The following is a 12,373-nucleotide window of genomic DNA, read 5'->3' as shown; positions in this document are numbered from 1 at the left end:
TTTGGGCCTAAGAAAAGGGCATTTGTAGTTCTACATTGTTAATGATGAAGAAAAAAAAGAAAAAATCGGCGTCCTGGTATCACGAAAGCATTTGTTAGCAGAGGCCATGTTTTGTGAGTTGGATGTAAGTATGTACATAACATGAAGAGAATAAGCGGCACTTGGTACATCAAATCAAGCTAGCATCTCAGGCCGTGAGGCGATGGCAGTTGAAACGAACTGTTGGTAGCTGATGGGAAGCGTGCCCATTGCCCCAAAATCGGGGAATCAGGGAATCAGGGAAACAGGGAAACTGGAGTTGAGCCCACTTCTACCCGGCATCCACTGATTTTGACGTGAGTGACGGGGGTCGAGTTGGAAGTTGACACACATTGGATGGGCATGCAAGGGCCGGGGCAGCCTAAGAAAGGCCTAGGAGAGGCCTAAAACAAGAAAAACCCAGGCGACGTCACATTGCATCACCTTCACCTTCTTCATCCTCCTCCCGCCGACGCCCCAACCAGCAACACCAGCAAGCTTGCAGGGAGCCAGTGCCGCCCACGACCGACCCTTGGTTCGTGACTAATGACTAATGAAATGTCCGGCGCCCTAGCCTGGGGCCTGGGATCGGGGATCTGGTGTCGAGCCAATCTCTGGCTAGTCGAGGCACGATGCACGGCCTGCTTCTCCATCGACGACAATCAACCACATCGCCCTTCTGATCGTTTCGTGTCCCCCGTGCCGTTGAGCCGACTCTTGGCCAATCTCCCGAGATCCCTGACATGCCGGCCTCTGCTCTGCTCTGGACTACTCTGCTCTGGGCTGGCTGGGCTTATGGAAGGAACATGACGTAACGTGTCGATGTCGTGTCAACCCAGGCTAAGCAAGACTGGCAAGACTGGGATGAGACATGACATTGCTTTAGGCTTGCGCTCTGCTTTTGCGCATACCAATCCAAGTCAAGCCCCCGGCCACCCCAGCCGGATGCTTGTTTTCTTTTTCTCTCGATCGGGTGACGGCACAAGCACACAAGCACACACACACACACAGAGAGAGAGCAGTCGTTCGCAAGATGTGCTGTGCTGGCTTGCTATGATGTCCTCATATCGACAGGGGTAAGGGTCTGGGTTCAATCAAGATGTGGTGCGACTGCTTTCTTTCTATAAGTTGACAATGTTTTCCACCCCTTCTTCCTCTCCAGTCTCGACACCCAATCCAGTTAATCCAACCAACCAACCAGCTCTCTCATCCTTTCTTGTGGACTTACACATCGCGCGTGTGCGTGCCCGTATATAAGAGCAGGGACTTCTACTTCCGGCCTATACCAACCACCAATACTCCTTGCCAGCTAGGTATACCACATCCACCTACCTACATCTCGAACCCCAGAGACAAGATGGCACGTCAAACCGGCTTCTTCCACCACATCGGGAGCTTCCTGCTCTTGGCCGCGACGGTCCTCTTGATTATCACTTGCATTACGGCACCCGTTGTTCACAACCTCTCCGTTCTCAAGGTTCGGGTCAACGACGCCAGCGAGCAAAACCGGGGATCCATCAACTTCGGCACCTTCGGTTACTGTGTAGATAACGTCGACTCGTGAGTAACTACCTTTTCGACAGCTTGCACTGATACTTCATGGTTGCTAACACTTCTTTTCTTCATCAGATCCGTCAATGGCTGCACCCGCTCTCACGTCGGCTACGACGCTGCCGCACTTGTCCAGCGCGTACCCGGCAGCAGCATCGACCTGAGCGACGCCTCGGCCAAGACGGCCAACGCGCTGACCAGGGTGATGGTCCTGCACCCTGTCGCCTGCGGTCTGACTTTCATCGCCTTTCTGCTGGCCCTGGGCGCCGGCGTCGTCGGCTCCTTCCTGGCGTCCTTGGTGGCGCTTCTAGCCTTCCTCGTCACCGTGGTCGTCCTCATCACCGATTTTGTTGGCTTGGCCTTGATCCGAAACGCCGTCAACAAGAGCGACGAGGCTACCGCCCGTTATGGTGCCGGCGCCTGGACCCTGCTTGCCAGCGCTGTCTGCCAACTGCTCGCCACCATCATCGTCTTCTTCACCTGCTGCAGCGCCCGCCTTCACAAGAAGCGCAACCGAAACAGCACTGCCACCAAGGCCGAGCGCTACGACAGCCCGCCCCGTACTACCAGCACCCGCCGTCGCTGGTTCTAAGGAAGGTGTGCAGAGATGCATATCCTGTTTACCGGAAAACAACATCTCAGCAATCCCTGTCAAAAAACAACATCTCAATGCCTGATTTACGATAATCATGACACCCACAAGCCTCCTTTACATTTGGAATTCCTAGCGGCGAACTATACCCTCACGAACACAAACACGATACCACACAGAAAGAGAAAGAGAGAGAGCAAGCTGGAAGAAGACCCAACACATACACATTAACAGTATACTGTAATGTTACTACGATACCCTGTATCTTTCTGGACATACGGCTCGCGCACCATCTATGCATTTATATATATTCCAATAAATCTTAATACTATCATGACTACAACTGATTGCCCGTGCTTTGGTCCTGTGATAATTGTGTAATGCCTAACTCAATCCACCCTTTTACTTCTGAGTATATAACCCGTCAAAACCATTATAGTTTCCTACGCTTTCATCATAGAAGCTATCTATCATAATCTCTATTGACGGGTATAGTCCGCCTGAGCCTCGGAGACTGGGGAATAGAACTCGGGCAGTAACTATATCGTAGGGCGTTTGATCATACATGGTTGCCCGCGCATGGCGCCGTCGGCTTTCAGTGCCCATCGCAACATATGAGAGCCACTGTTTGAGCAGGGCCTGCTCTTACCAGACAAGTTCAGCCATGGTGGGCTACTCTGTGGTTGGACCTAGTGGCGCTGGGGATAGCAACCGCAAGTTAAGAGGTAGTGTCGTAAGGTGTTGTAGGCCGCTCCTGGGCCAATGGTGCCGAATTTTGGCTCCATCCAGCACGCCATGTCGCAGAACTAATGGCTAACCTCGGCGGGCATATATGCAGGGAGAAATTTGATCCGGGCCGTCTTCATCCCAGGTCTTTTCCTTGACCGAAACCGGTTTCCCTCCCCTCTTCTTCGTCCTGGCCGTAGGAGTTCCAGCGCTGGCGGTACTGCCCTTGCCGCGACATGGCCGCGAGGCCGCGCATGACGGCGGGGGTCTTGGCGGCCATGTCCTTCTGGTGCAGTCGGTGTTGGATGAAGCTGGCGCCGTGGACGCCGACGCCCAGCAGCTCCCAGGCGGCGCGGTCGTCGAAGCCCGTGGCGGTGCCGCGGCCGATGGCCATCTGCCGCCCCGTGTCCCAGTCCTTGAGGCTGGGCGCGAGCCGGCCCGGCGGCACGCTCTTGCGCAGAGCGGCCGAGATGAAGGTGTCGCGCAGCTCGGCCTGGTCCTGGTGGCCGGCGCCGCTGACGAGGAACTGGTTGATGTTGAGGGGCCAGGGCCCGTGCAGCAGGCCCCGCCCCAGCATGCGCTGGTGATTGAAGCCCTTGTTGGCGGGGAAGACGTGGATAACGAACTCCTTCTTCTGGATGGACAGGCTTTCGTCGGCAGCGGCGGCGGCGGCGGCGGCGGTTGCGGCTGCTGCGTCACCCGACTCGAGGGCTTGTTGTTGTTGCTGCTGTAGCTGTTCTGCTGCCAACTTCTCGGCCGCTTGCCTCTCGGCCGCCTCTTTCATCCGCTTCTCCTCCCTCTTTCGCCACCACAAGGGCCTCTTCGAAGGATCCTTGGTCTTCTCGTTCTTCTTGAGGACCTGCACGACGACGGGCTCGGCGAGCGGGGCGGCGTCGGCGGCGTCGGCGGCGGCGGCAGAAGGCGACGAAGAAGCAGCAGGGCCCGGAGCCGCGGCGGCACTGCCCCAGGCGGCGGTGGCCTGGGCGGTGGCGCCGGCGCGGGCGGGGGGCGGTGACCATGACGCGGCGGAAGGGGGAGTCGTCGACGAGGCAGGTGGCGGTGGCGGCGGTGGCGGCGACGGCGATGAAGGAGGAGTCATCGTCGAGCTTGCGGAAGACCTCGATCTCGGGCCGCTGGCCCGTCATCAGCAGGCCCTTAAGGATGGCGCGGCGCTCGGCCAGGCTCCGGGGCGCGGGCGTGCACTTGACCAGGACGGTGCGGGAGCTCAGGGACTGCGGCAGCGTCTTGGCAAACGCCGAGGCGGCGGACGACGACATGGCTGTTTTTTGTTTTGTTTTTTGGCACTGGTGGTTGTCGCTCGTGGTCCCGGCGTTTTGCGTTCCGTGTTTGTTGAGTGGGATTCGGGTTGAATTTGTGCGCCCTGCCGGCCTCCTGGTTTGCGTTGTGCTGGTGGTACTGCAGTGAATTAATTGAATGGATTCAGTCGACCGCGGCGGATTTTTAGCCTACTAGTACCTCTTTTAGCTCCTCTCCTTAGCTCCTTAGCTCCCATTTGAAGTCCCCAGGCGGCCCCAAGTGCCAAGCCCCAGGCCCGTCCAAAAGCTCCATCAATGCCTGCCCGCTCTAATCAGTGGAGCGTCAGTTTGTGTGTGTGTGTGTTTGGTACGGCATGGGTCACGATCAGGCACAGCAGATTCATTATCTTCGTACTTCATTTAAATACATTTTCTCATTACACAACACACGGAACTCAACCTTGACTCCCCATCAAACATGTGCAAGGTTTCGAGAAGCCTGCCCGTGTAGCGAGATGTGGCTGCTATGCGCAGATTCGTTGGTTAAATGCGATGCACAAACACCTCGTCGGTCGGCTGGGGGTACGTATAACCCACCCACACCACAAACATAACATATTCACTCTTCCTTCCGTACCACTCCATGCAATACACGTAGGCGGTAGGTATGAGACAAGAGTCGTTCGTCATGTAAGACCAGCCGTCACCCTACACAGTTTGGCAGACCATGCGAAATGCTCCCAGGCGGCCCCGTCTTACCCTATTGCGGCTGGCGGCAGTGGCATCACCGTTCTTGTATAGACTCGTTCGTGCAGAAGCTGTTAACGCTTCTGCTGTGCAACGTCGTCGGTCGTTTGCGGAATTAGGCAACTATCAAACTGACATTAGATACACCCGTAGGCGATAAGACAATGAAGAATACCTAGCTCTGAAATACGACTAATACTCATATTGGTATACACGATTGTACTTGTAGGCACTTACACGTATGGATCCAAACTTCGCAGTGAGAATTATCCACGTCTTCGTCCAGTGTGCGAGCTTTTCTATGACCGTTTCTCTAGGATATCCTATCTGAACTCCACTTACTGGGTACCTTTTTATCCACGGCTACTACAAACCCACTTCTATGTTTCCTCGGCCTCTCCGCCGTCTGCTGAAGCTGGTGGTCTTGTTCATTCCCGTCTTTGTGGCTTGCAATACGATCACGCTCCTGATCCTCCAGAGAGGCATGGCGGGACTGAAGAACTCTTCGACAGCAGCTCGCGGGACCGAGGCCGAGGCCCAGTTGCCGGTCTTGGGAGTTTCCTCTCATTCCGATCGAGCCCTAGCTCATGAGAAACAATGTCCCGAGCCAGAGGCAGCACCTCCATCACTAGAACCAGAAACACTTCCAGCCACGGCCAGTGTACATGACACCGCTGGGGAGAAAATCCCCAGCCAGAGACCACATCGACGGCCCCGGAACAGACCCATCAGGCCGCCGCCGCCGCCGCCGCCGCTATCGTCACCGAAGTCCAAACCGATATTGACGATACGCTGCGCAAAACTCCGAAGGGGCCAGGTACTACAAGGCAGCTCGTGACTCTTTCCACCCAGCGAGTGTTCAATGCCTCGGCCACATTACGCAGCAATACACCCCAGCCCCAAGCCCGGACACGTTCTGTTCATGATAGTTAGATACGTTCACTTCTTTTCCACGACTATTCGAAAATCTGTTCCACGAGTGAAAGGCCGCGAGGAGGAAGAAATAAAGGGGGAGGGGGCCGGAAGTCGCCGTTCACTCAGCAGGCAAATTCGGCACTACCACTGGGTGAAGTCCAGATACAGATACCATACCATAGGTATTCTAGTAAAGGCGGGGGATAGTAGCTTGCATGGTGAGCTGGGGTTCTCTGTGCTGGAATTCCCGTGTTAGAGACAAAAGGTTGCGTCTTAGTAGATCGTCTCGCTCGGCCGTGGAGTAAGAGAGGTTCGAGTAGTCGACGATATCGATATCATAGCACCTTTTCAACATGCATCTCCGAACTGCCTGCATGGCCATAGACCCTTCCTGCTTCTCAGAGTGGCCCACAAGAAAGAGAAAGGGCGCTGGCATGTGACCGTGAATTGCATACTGCCATACAAGTAGGCAATGGATGCGCCGTCTTGGCTTGAAGAGATGAATGAGGTCGATCAACCGCGACCAAGTCCCCACCGGCAACGCAACAGTAGGGCGCGGCGGATCTGCACGGGAGCAGTCCCGCTACAAGTAGGTTTGCTCGCTCCAACTCCAACACGGTGGGGTCGGTTTTTTCTTTTTCGCTACTTGTACCGGGCTCCGCGCCGCAAGTGATGCTGCTTTCGTCCCAGGATTCCTGTTCACATATACCGGAACAGGCAAGTGTGTCGAACGGTGTGGGTGTGGGTGGTCCAGCACATCGGCAGAGCCATCTACAACGGACGGCCAGTATGTACTGCTGGTCGAACCCGTCAATGCTTGGCGAGTCAAGACACCCGTGACTCATGTGCCTCCGAAATGGTTGTTGCGGCAGGATACCAGCCGCCAAGGCCACGTTCCTCTATGCTGGCTGCTGGCTCTCAGACTCTACTTTGACACGATGCGGTGAAGTGAGCCTGTGTCAGTGGCCGCCCACATGGACAACCGACTTCTCTTCTCTTTTCTGCTCTGCTCTGCCCAAGTCCATCCAAGACGCTGCTGCCCCTCCTCCGTCCGGTGGGGGCGTTCCGGGCGGTCGGTGTGCAGTTCTCTGCCGATCACCGTTGGGAAATGCAACTGCAACCCAGGTCCCGCATGCACGCATCATCCATCAAATCAAAGCAGAAGAAACCTGGGTCATGTGGCGCGCTCTCTCTCTCTCGAGTCGGGGAACTCGCGACCGCAGCAGACGAGCTCGATCCAAGAATTGATACATGCGTGGTAGCATTGGTTTCTCCGCCTAGTCGCCCATGACAAGCAAGGCCCTTCTCTCGCTCGGTCTGCCACGTGAACAGATCCAAAGCAGCATCGCGCATAATCTGCACCATCAACCAATTAGGAACAAGTACCTACCAGTAGATACAAAGTCCCGACAGTGCAGTGGGCTTCAACATAAGTATGTGACATGCAGGCTCTGCCAATGTACATGTAGTTAGAGTGTCCCACTTGAACCGCCGCCAATGAAATCAGAACCCCAGGTTTTGGCAAACGCGAACAGAATACAAGTAATACCAGGGCCAAGGTGGTATTCGGAGCCGGCACGAGCTAACTACGAGCAGTAACCAGTGAGTGAGTGAGTGGTCTTGCTAGGGGAAAAGGGGGATGGGCGCCCCGTAGCCGTGCCAATTAATCGTAGGTTGGAGGTTAGTTGGTTAGGTGCCAGTGGTAATCGGTCCTGTACATGAACAAACCCTACCAGCAAAGCGGGATCATGTATGTCCGCTCCCAGCCAATACTAGGTAATCTCGAAAATGAGGCGACAAGCTGCGCATCGTCTGTTCTGTTTAAGTCGCGGCTCTCGGCAGGGCTATACTACTCTTATTACTTCAATCACTATATGTTCCTATCAAATGGCAGGCCAACCAGAAGCGGTTCTTGCAGGCCTAGCGTTGCGTTGCGTTGCTTTGCTTTGCTTTGCTTTGACAACAACGTAAGCGAGACAGTCGCATGCGAACAAAGACGGGATCGCGCATCGCAGCAAGGCCAAAACGGGTCGCAATGCGAAATGCATTCCCACGCCTCAAGGCGGCGGCAGCAGGCTCTCGGCGATATAAAAAGGAACAATGGATGCGAAATAAAGAAAAGGCCCAGGTGTCTTATATGAAAACGGCCTATGAGGTATGTATGTGTGGATGCGGGATGATCGGCAGCCGGTAGCCGACGAACGACCTAGATTTGGCATCCATGGCATTCATTGCCTGGCCAGGATAAGGAGCCTGCTGTGACCTGTCCGCCCAGACAGACCAGGGCGTCAACCCCATTGATTGACGATTACCTACAGGTAGGTAGACCGCATGACAAAGGCTTTCCCGTGCAAAAATAGCCCTGGGTTGCTACAGATGGGCGCACTATGTACGTGTACTCAGGCACAGGCCCCGACTGACCCTGTACCCGGGATGTTGGGACAAAGGGGTTTAGTCTCAGCCAGAAGTATCCATGTATCCCGCGACCTGGCTGGCCCGCGAGCCGCTTTGTCATCTCGATGGCTTCACTTGAGCGAAAGAGGCAACCGGTCCGTACGACGGAACTGGTGCGGAATTATCAACGGTATTGCTCGGTTACGAGACTATTGTGTTGCTTGGTGCCTGGGCTTTTGCTGGTACATTCCTAGTTGCGACCGCCGCCCCGGGTACAGTACCATATATTGCAGCATCCCGTCGGCTCCATGGGGGAGAAGGTCAACTTGGCTCGGATCTTGCTGTTTCTCTACATGACTAGGTAAGTAGGTAAGTTGCGAGACTATCGACACAAGCCAACGACGCGCTCTGGCTGAGCCTTCTGCCAAATGACAAGAGACCGAGCGTGCTATTCGTTCAGCGGGCTAAGTGCCGACTAAATGGGCTTAGCAGCGAGGACAGCGGACAACAAGGGGGGGCATTGACTGAATTGATTGATGTACTGTAAGTACGGTACGGGTGCTCGCAAACCACTGTGCCGACCCGACTGAGTGGTGCGGGGCTCGCTATAGAGGTGAGTGATGGTGGATTTGATAGCGGGCTTAGACGGCAAATGGGCATACGTGATTGGCCCTGGGGAAGAACAGCTGCCCTGGACGACCTCCGAAGTCCCCAGGAATAGGGCCCCTTCAAGAAAAACCAACGAGAAAAAGAAGCAGAAAAGCGACTGATCAGAAACCCTACCGCAAAGGTTGGTTGCAGATGCTACGCAAGCCTACGACTTGACAAATGTCCAAAGAGGATAGATACCACATCATGGTGTTGATAGGTTACATACTGGAATACGCACGGGATTGGAGCCATGAAGGGGTATCACGCATTGTACTTGTCTGGTTGTTTGTTGTCTATCTGCCCGTCCGGTCTGTCGTGTCGGTTTCCCTTAACCTAGCAACCTAACCTAGGTAACTTGCATATCCTATCACGGCCCCGAGAGCGTCTAACAGGCCAACATGCAAGTGGATTTGCCGGAGCCTGTGCTACTTGGACTTGGGCAACCATCTGCTAAGCGAGGGCGAGGCGCCAAAGAAGGCGTGATTTGATTGCTTTCTATCGCACGCTAAAGCGTCGTTAGAACGTGGTTTCCATGAGGTGGCTTTTTGGCCGCTATTGGCATAACACCGCACCAGCTACGCACTTACCTACCTACAGACCTATGTAGGTATCTGGGTGCATACTGTAACTTTGGACGTAGCAGAAGCTGTGAACCCAATGCAACTACATGCCCATACTTTACCTTGGAAGCAACACCATCCCTCCGGCTGTGAAAGTATCGAGTCACGAACCTTCTTTCGATTCAGAAACACAGTACCTGAGAGTACTGCTGGTAAGTATGTACATCATATAGAGTACAATGTACATGGACTTACTGCGGGATCCAATAGAATGGATGAAGCTGTCCGTAGCGTCGGGTATGGTGAGGAGGAGCATCTAGCCATTGGTGGCGGGCGCATGCAGTGGTTTTTTGGGGGGAGGGCCAGCCTTTTCCTACTGGAGCATCAGCCAGTGCAAGCCCAAGCCCAAGCCCAGCCTTAAGGATGACACTGAACCCATTGGACCCAGGAAATTGGTTCACGCTGGGACACGGAACCAACAAGCTTTTACTCAGGTGTCTAGTAGCGATTCTTCAACAACGTTTCGCTAGTCAGGCTGTATCATGGGTTGTCTGGAGAGCTGCCGACACCGTCTCGGGGTACACACCTCGATGCACGCATACAAACACATCCATGCCCATCGACGTCTGTATGTATGTATGTATGTGTGTGATGTGATGTAGGTATAAGCAGGCAAAGGAGCCCATTGAGTGATAGATCGGTATACATGTACATAGATTGTGTTATGTAGATACTGGATCTGCCGTAAGCGAAAACGACAGTGACTTAATAACTTCAATTGACGGGACAGGATAGGGTGGGTGCTGTGTGGAATTATGGGGACCAGTGGGCCAATTAATTATGGGTCAGTAGACCACCCACAGTGGGACGTGCTGGAAAGTGAGCCCGCCCAGTGAGCCCGCCCAACGAACCAGTGAAGCAAGCCCCCCCCCAGTCTGTCTGTCAGTCAGTGAAGAGCACAGAGCCCAGCCGCAGCGCTGGGAGTACTGACTTAGGGTACTGTAGCAGACATGTATGTACCTACCACACTCACCCACCTGCTGGGCTGCCGCACCCCAAAAGAAAAACCCTCCAGCCCAGCACCATGCTCATTCTCTGCATTAGCGCGGAGCTCTTCCCAGAATGCTGGTTTAAGTGCGGTTTTGTGCCACCTCTTAATTCCCGGCGACTCCCCCATCCCATCCCCATCCCAGACATTCGGGTTGGCTCTCGTTACATACCACCTTCCAGCCTTTTCTCGCATGTTGCCCTGCTGCTGCTGCTCTGCTCTCTGCCAACGTCCTGCGGCCTCCCCCAGAGAACAACAGCCCAACATGTTCGACGAGAACTTCACCTTCGACCAGAAGGGGGTGGCCGACACTAGCCGGCGCGACGCTGTCGAGCCCGAATCCGCTATGTCCCCCAAAGAAGTCCACGCAGACTTGCCGCCGCCGCCACCCTCCTTTGATGCCACCGGCAAAGAAGCGGCCACGACTCCCGCCGAACCGGACACCATCGACAGTCTGGCCCGCCAACTGGGGCGACAAACACTATTGCAAGAAGATCCTCAGTACCAGTGGCGCCGCTCCCGGCAACCGTTTGTGTATGAGCCAGGTCCCTTCTACGACCAAAGGATAGTCCCACGTTCCTCGAGTCCAGCGCGGCAACTGCAATGCCAATCAGCCCAGTACCTCCCACCGCGGCCGGTGCCCCTTCAGCAGCAAGGCAATCAACCACCAAATTGCCCACCACCTTTGCCGACACCGTCGTCGATGGATATAAATCAACTATATAATTCCTCTTCTTCTTCTTCCTCTTCTTCCTCTTCTTCTTCTTCTTTTACCACCACCGCCGCCACTACGACTACGGCTACGACTACTTCTCCTTCAAGTTTCGGGCAACAATTTGAACCACCATCAATACAGCAGCTGCATTTTACGGGCATGCGACCGAGTGCCAATCAATGCAATAATACTACAAGGGCGATCCGAGAAAGCCTGATCGAAACCATGATCGCCAACAACTACCAGTGCAACGTACAGACATCGGAGCCTGCGACCCCGGTGTCTGCATCGCTGCCGTCGTTTTTCCCTCCGGGGGGTTCCTGCTCTTCGTCTTCCTCGGGCACGACCAACCTCGACGGCGACACACTAATGACGGATCGAAACCGTTCAATTCAAGTGGATCAAGATTGGGGGGATGACGAGCCTATGGTTCGCCTGTTGAGCTACCGCCGAGCCGGTGCCATGACGCGGGTGCAGAAACTGGGTCTCAGTTTCCGCAGCGCCCAGCACACGGCGCTGCAATGCGCCAACCTAAAACCCAACAAGACGAGGATGCGGAGGAGGGACAGGAAACCCTCCAAAGCGCAGCCTACGCCTGCGCCTACGACTATGCCTGCGCCCCCGGCGGTGGGCGCATCTACGACGTAAAGTCCTCTTCTTTTCGACGGCCACGGCCTTATGTTTTGCTTTGCTCGGGTTTTGTGGCCGCCTTTGTGCGCCTGTGTCTCTGTTTTCTTTTGGCGTATTAGAGCTTATATATACCCCATGGGCCGGAGTTTTTGGTGTTTTGGTTTGCACCACAAGACTTGGAGGTGCCGGCGTGCCCTATTCCGAGGGCCAGCTTGGGTACGACGATACAGCACATGGATGCATACGGAAAGGAGTTTTTATTTTGGGAGGAAGCGAATCCGGATTTCTGCATTGGAGGTAACGATCTGGCTGAACAGGCTGGTCGTCTTGTTTTTCATGTGGTGTCCCGCGCGAGACGCCATGACGGGTTTACGCAGAGATGCGATGCGACGACTACAGTGGCCTTCCACGATGTGAGCCATTTGCGCAAAAGTCGAGCCGGGGAAGGGAACATCGGGCTTGGATCATCATCAACTTATACACTAAAACATTCGAAGGGGTGCGGATCGGCATGTCTATGTTATTGATGCCAGGGCTTGCTTCCTACCGGGTCTCGAGCCGCTATAATTG

The 12,373-nt window shown here is 54.9% G+C and overlaps 3 protein-coding genes across 3 annotated transcripts; 2 read left to right on the top strand and 1 right to left on the bottom strand.

The window, feature by feature from the left end:
* Nucleotides 1-1,375: 1,375 nt before the first annotated feature.
* Nucleotides 1,376-2,161, top strand: PG986_007525 (pali-domain-containing protein; the record flags this gene model as incomplete). Its single annotated transcript, XM_066843747.1, has 2 exons — nt 1,376-1,578; nt 1,648-2,161. The coding sequence occupies 2 exons, from the start codon at nt 1,376-1,378 to the stop codon at nt 2,159-2,161; spliced, it is 717 nt and encodes a 238-aa protein (XP_066699859.1).
* Nucleotides 2,162-3,023: 862 nt separating this feature from the next.
* Nucleotides 3,024-4,164, bottom strand: PG986_007524 (uncharacterized protein; the record flags this gene model as incomplete). The annotated part of the gene is made up of 2 exons (XM_066843746.1): nt 3,024-3,866; nt 3,904-4,164. The coding sequence occupies 2 exons, from the start codon at nt 4,162-4,164 to the stop codon at nt 3,024-3,026; spliced, it is 1,104 nt and encodes a 367-aa protein (XP_066699858.1).
* Nucleotides 4,165-10,723: 6,559 nt separating this feature from the next.
* PG986_007523 (uncharacterized protein) lies at nt 10,724-11,821 on the top strand (the record flags this gene model as incomplete). The annotated part of the gene is made up of 2 exons (XM_066843745.1): nt 10,724-10,992; nt 11,371-11,821. The coding sequence occupies 2 exons, from the start codon at nt 10,724-10,726 to the stop codon at nt 11,819-11,821; spliced, it is 720 nt and encodes a 239-aa protein (XP_066699857.1).
* Nucleotides 11,822-12,373: the final 552 nt, after the last annotated feature.

The sequence above is a fragment of the Apiospora aurea genome (genome assembly GCF_038362705.1).
Source record: "Apiospora aurea strain CBS 24483 chromosome Unknown utg000005l_segment0_segment0, whole genome shotgun sequence".
NCBI lineage: Eukaryota > Fungi > Ascomycota > Sordariomycetes > Amphisphaeriales > Apiosporaceae > Apiospora > Apiospora aurea.
This window is presented reverse-complemented; position numbering and strand designations above follow the sequence as displayed.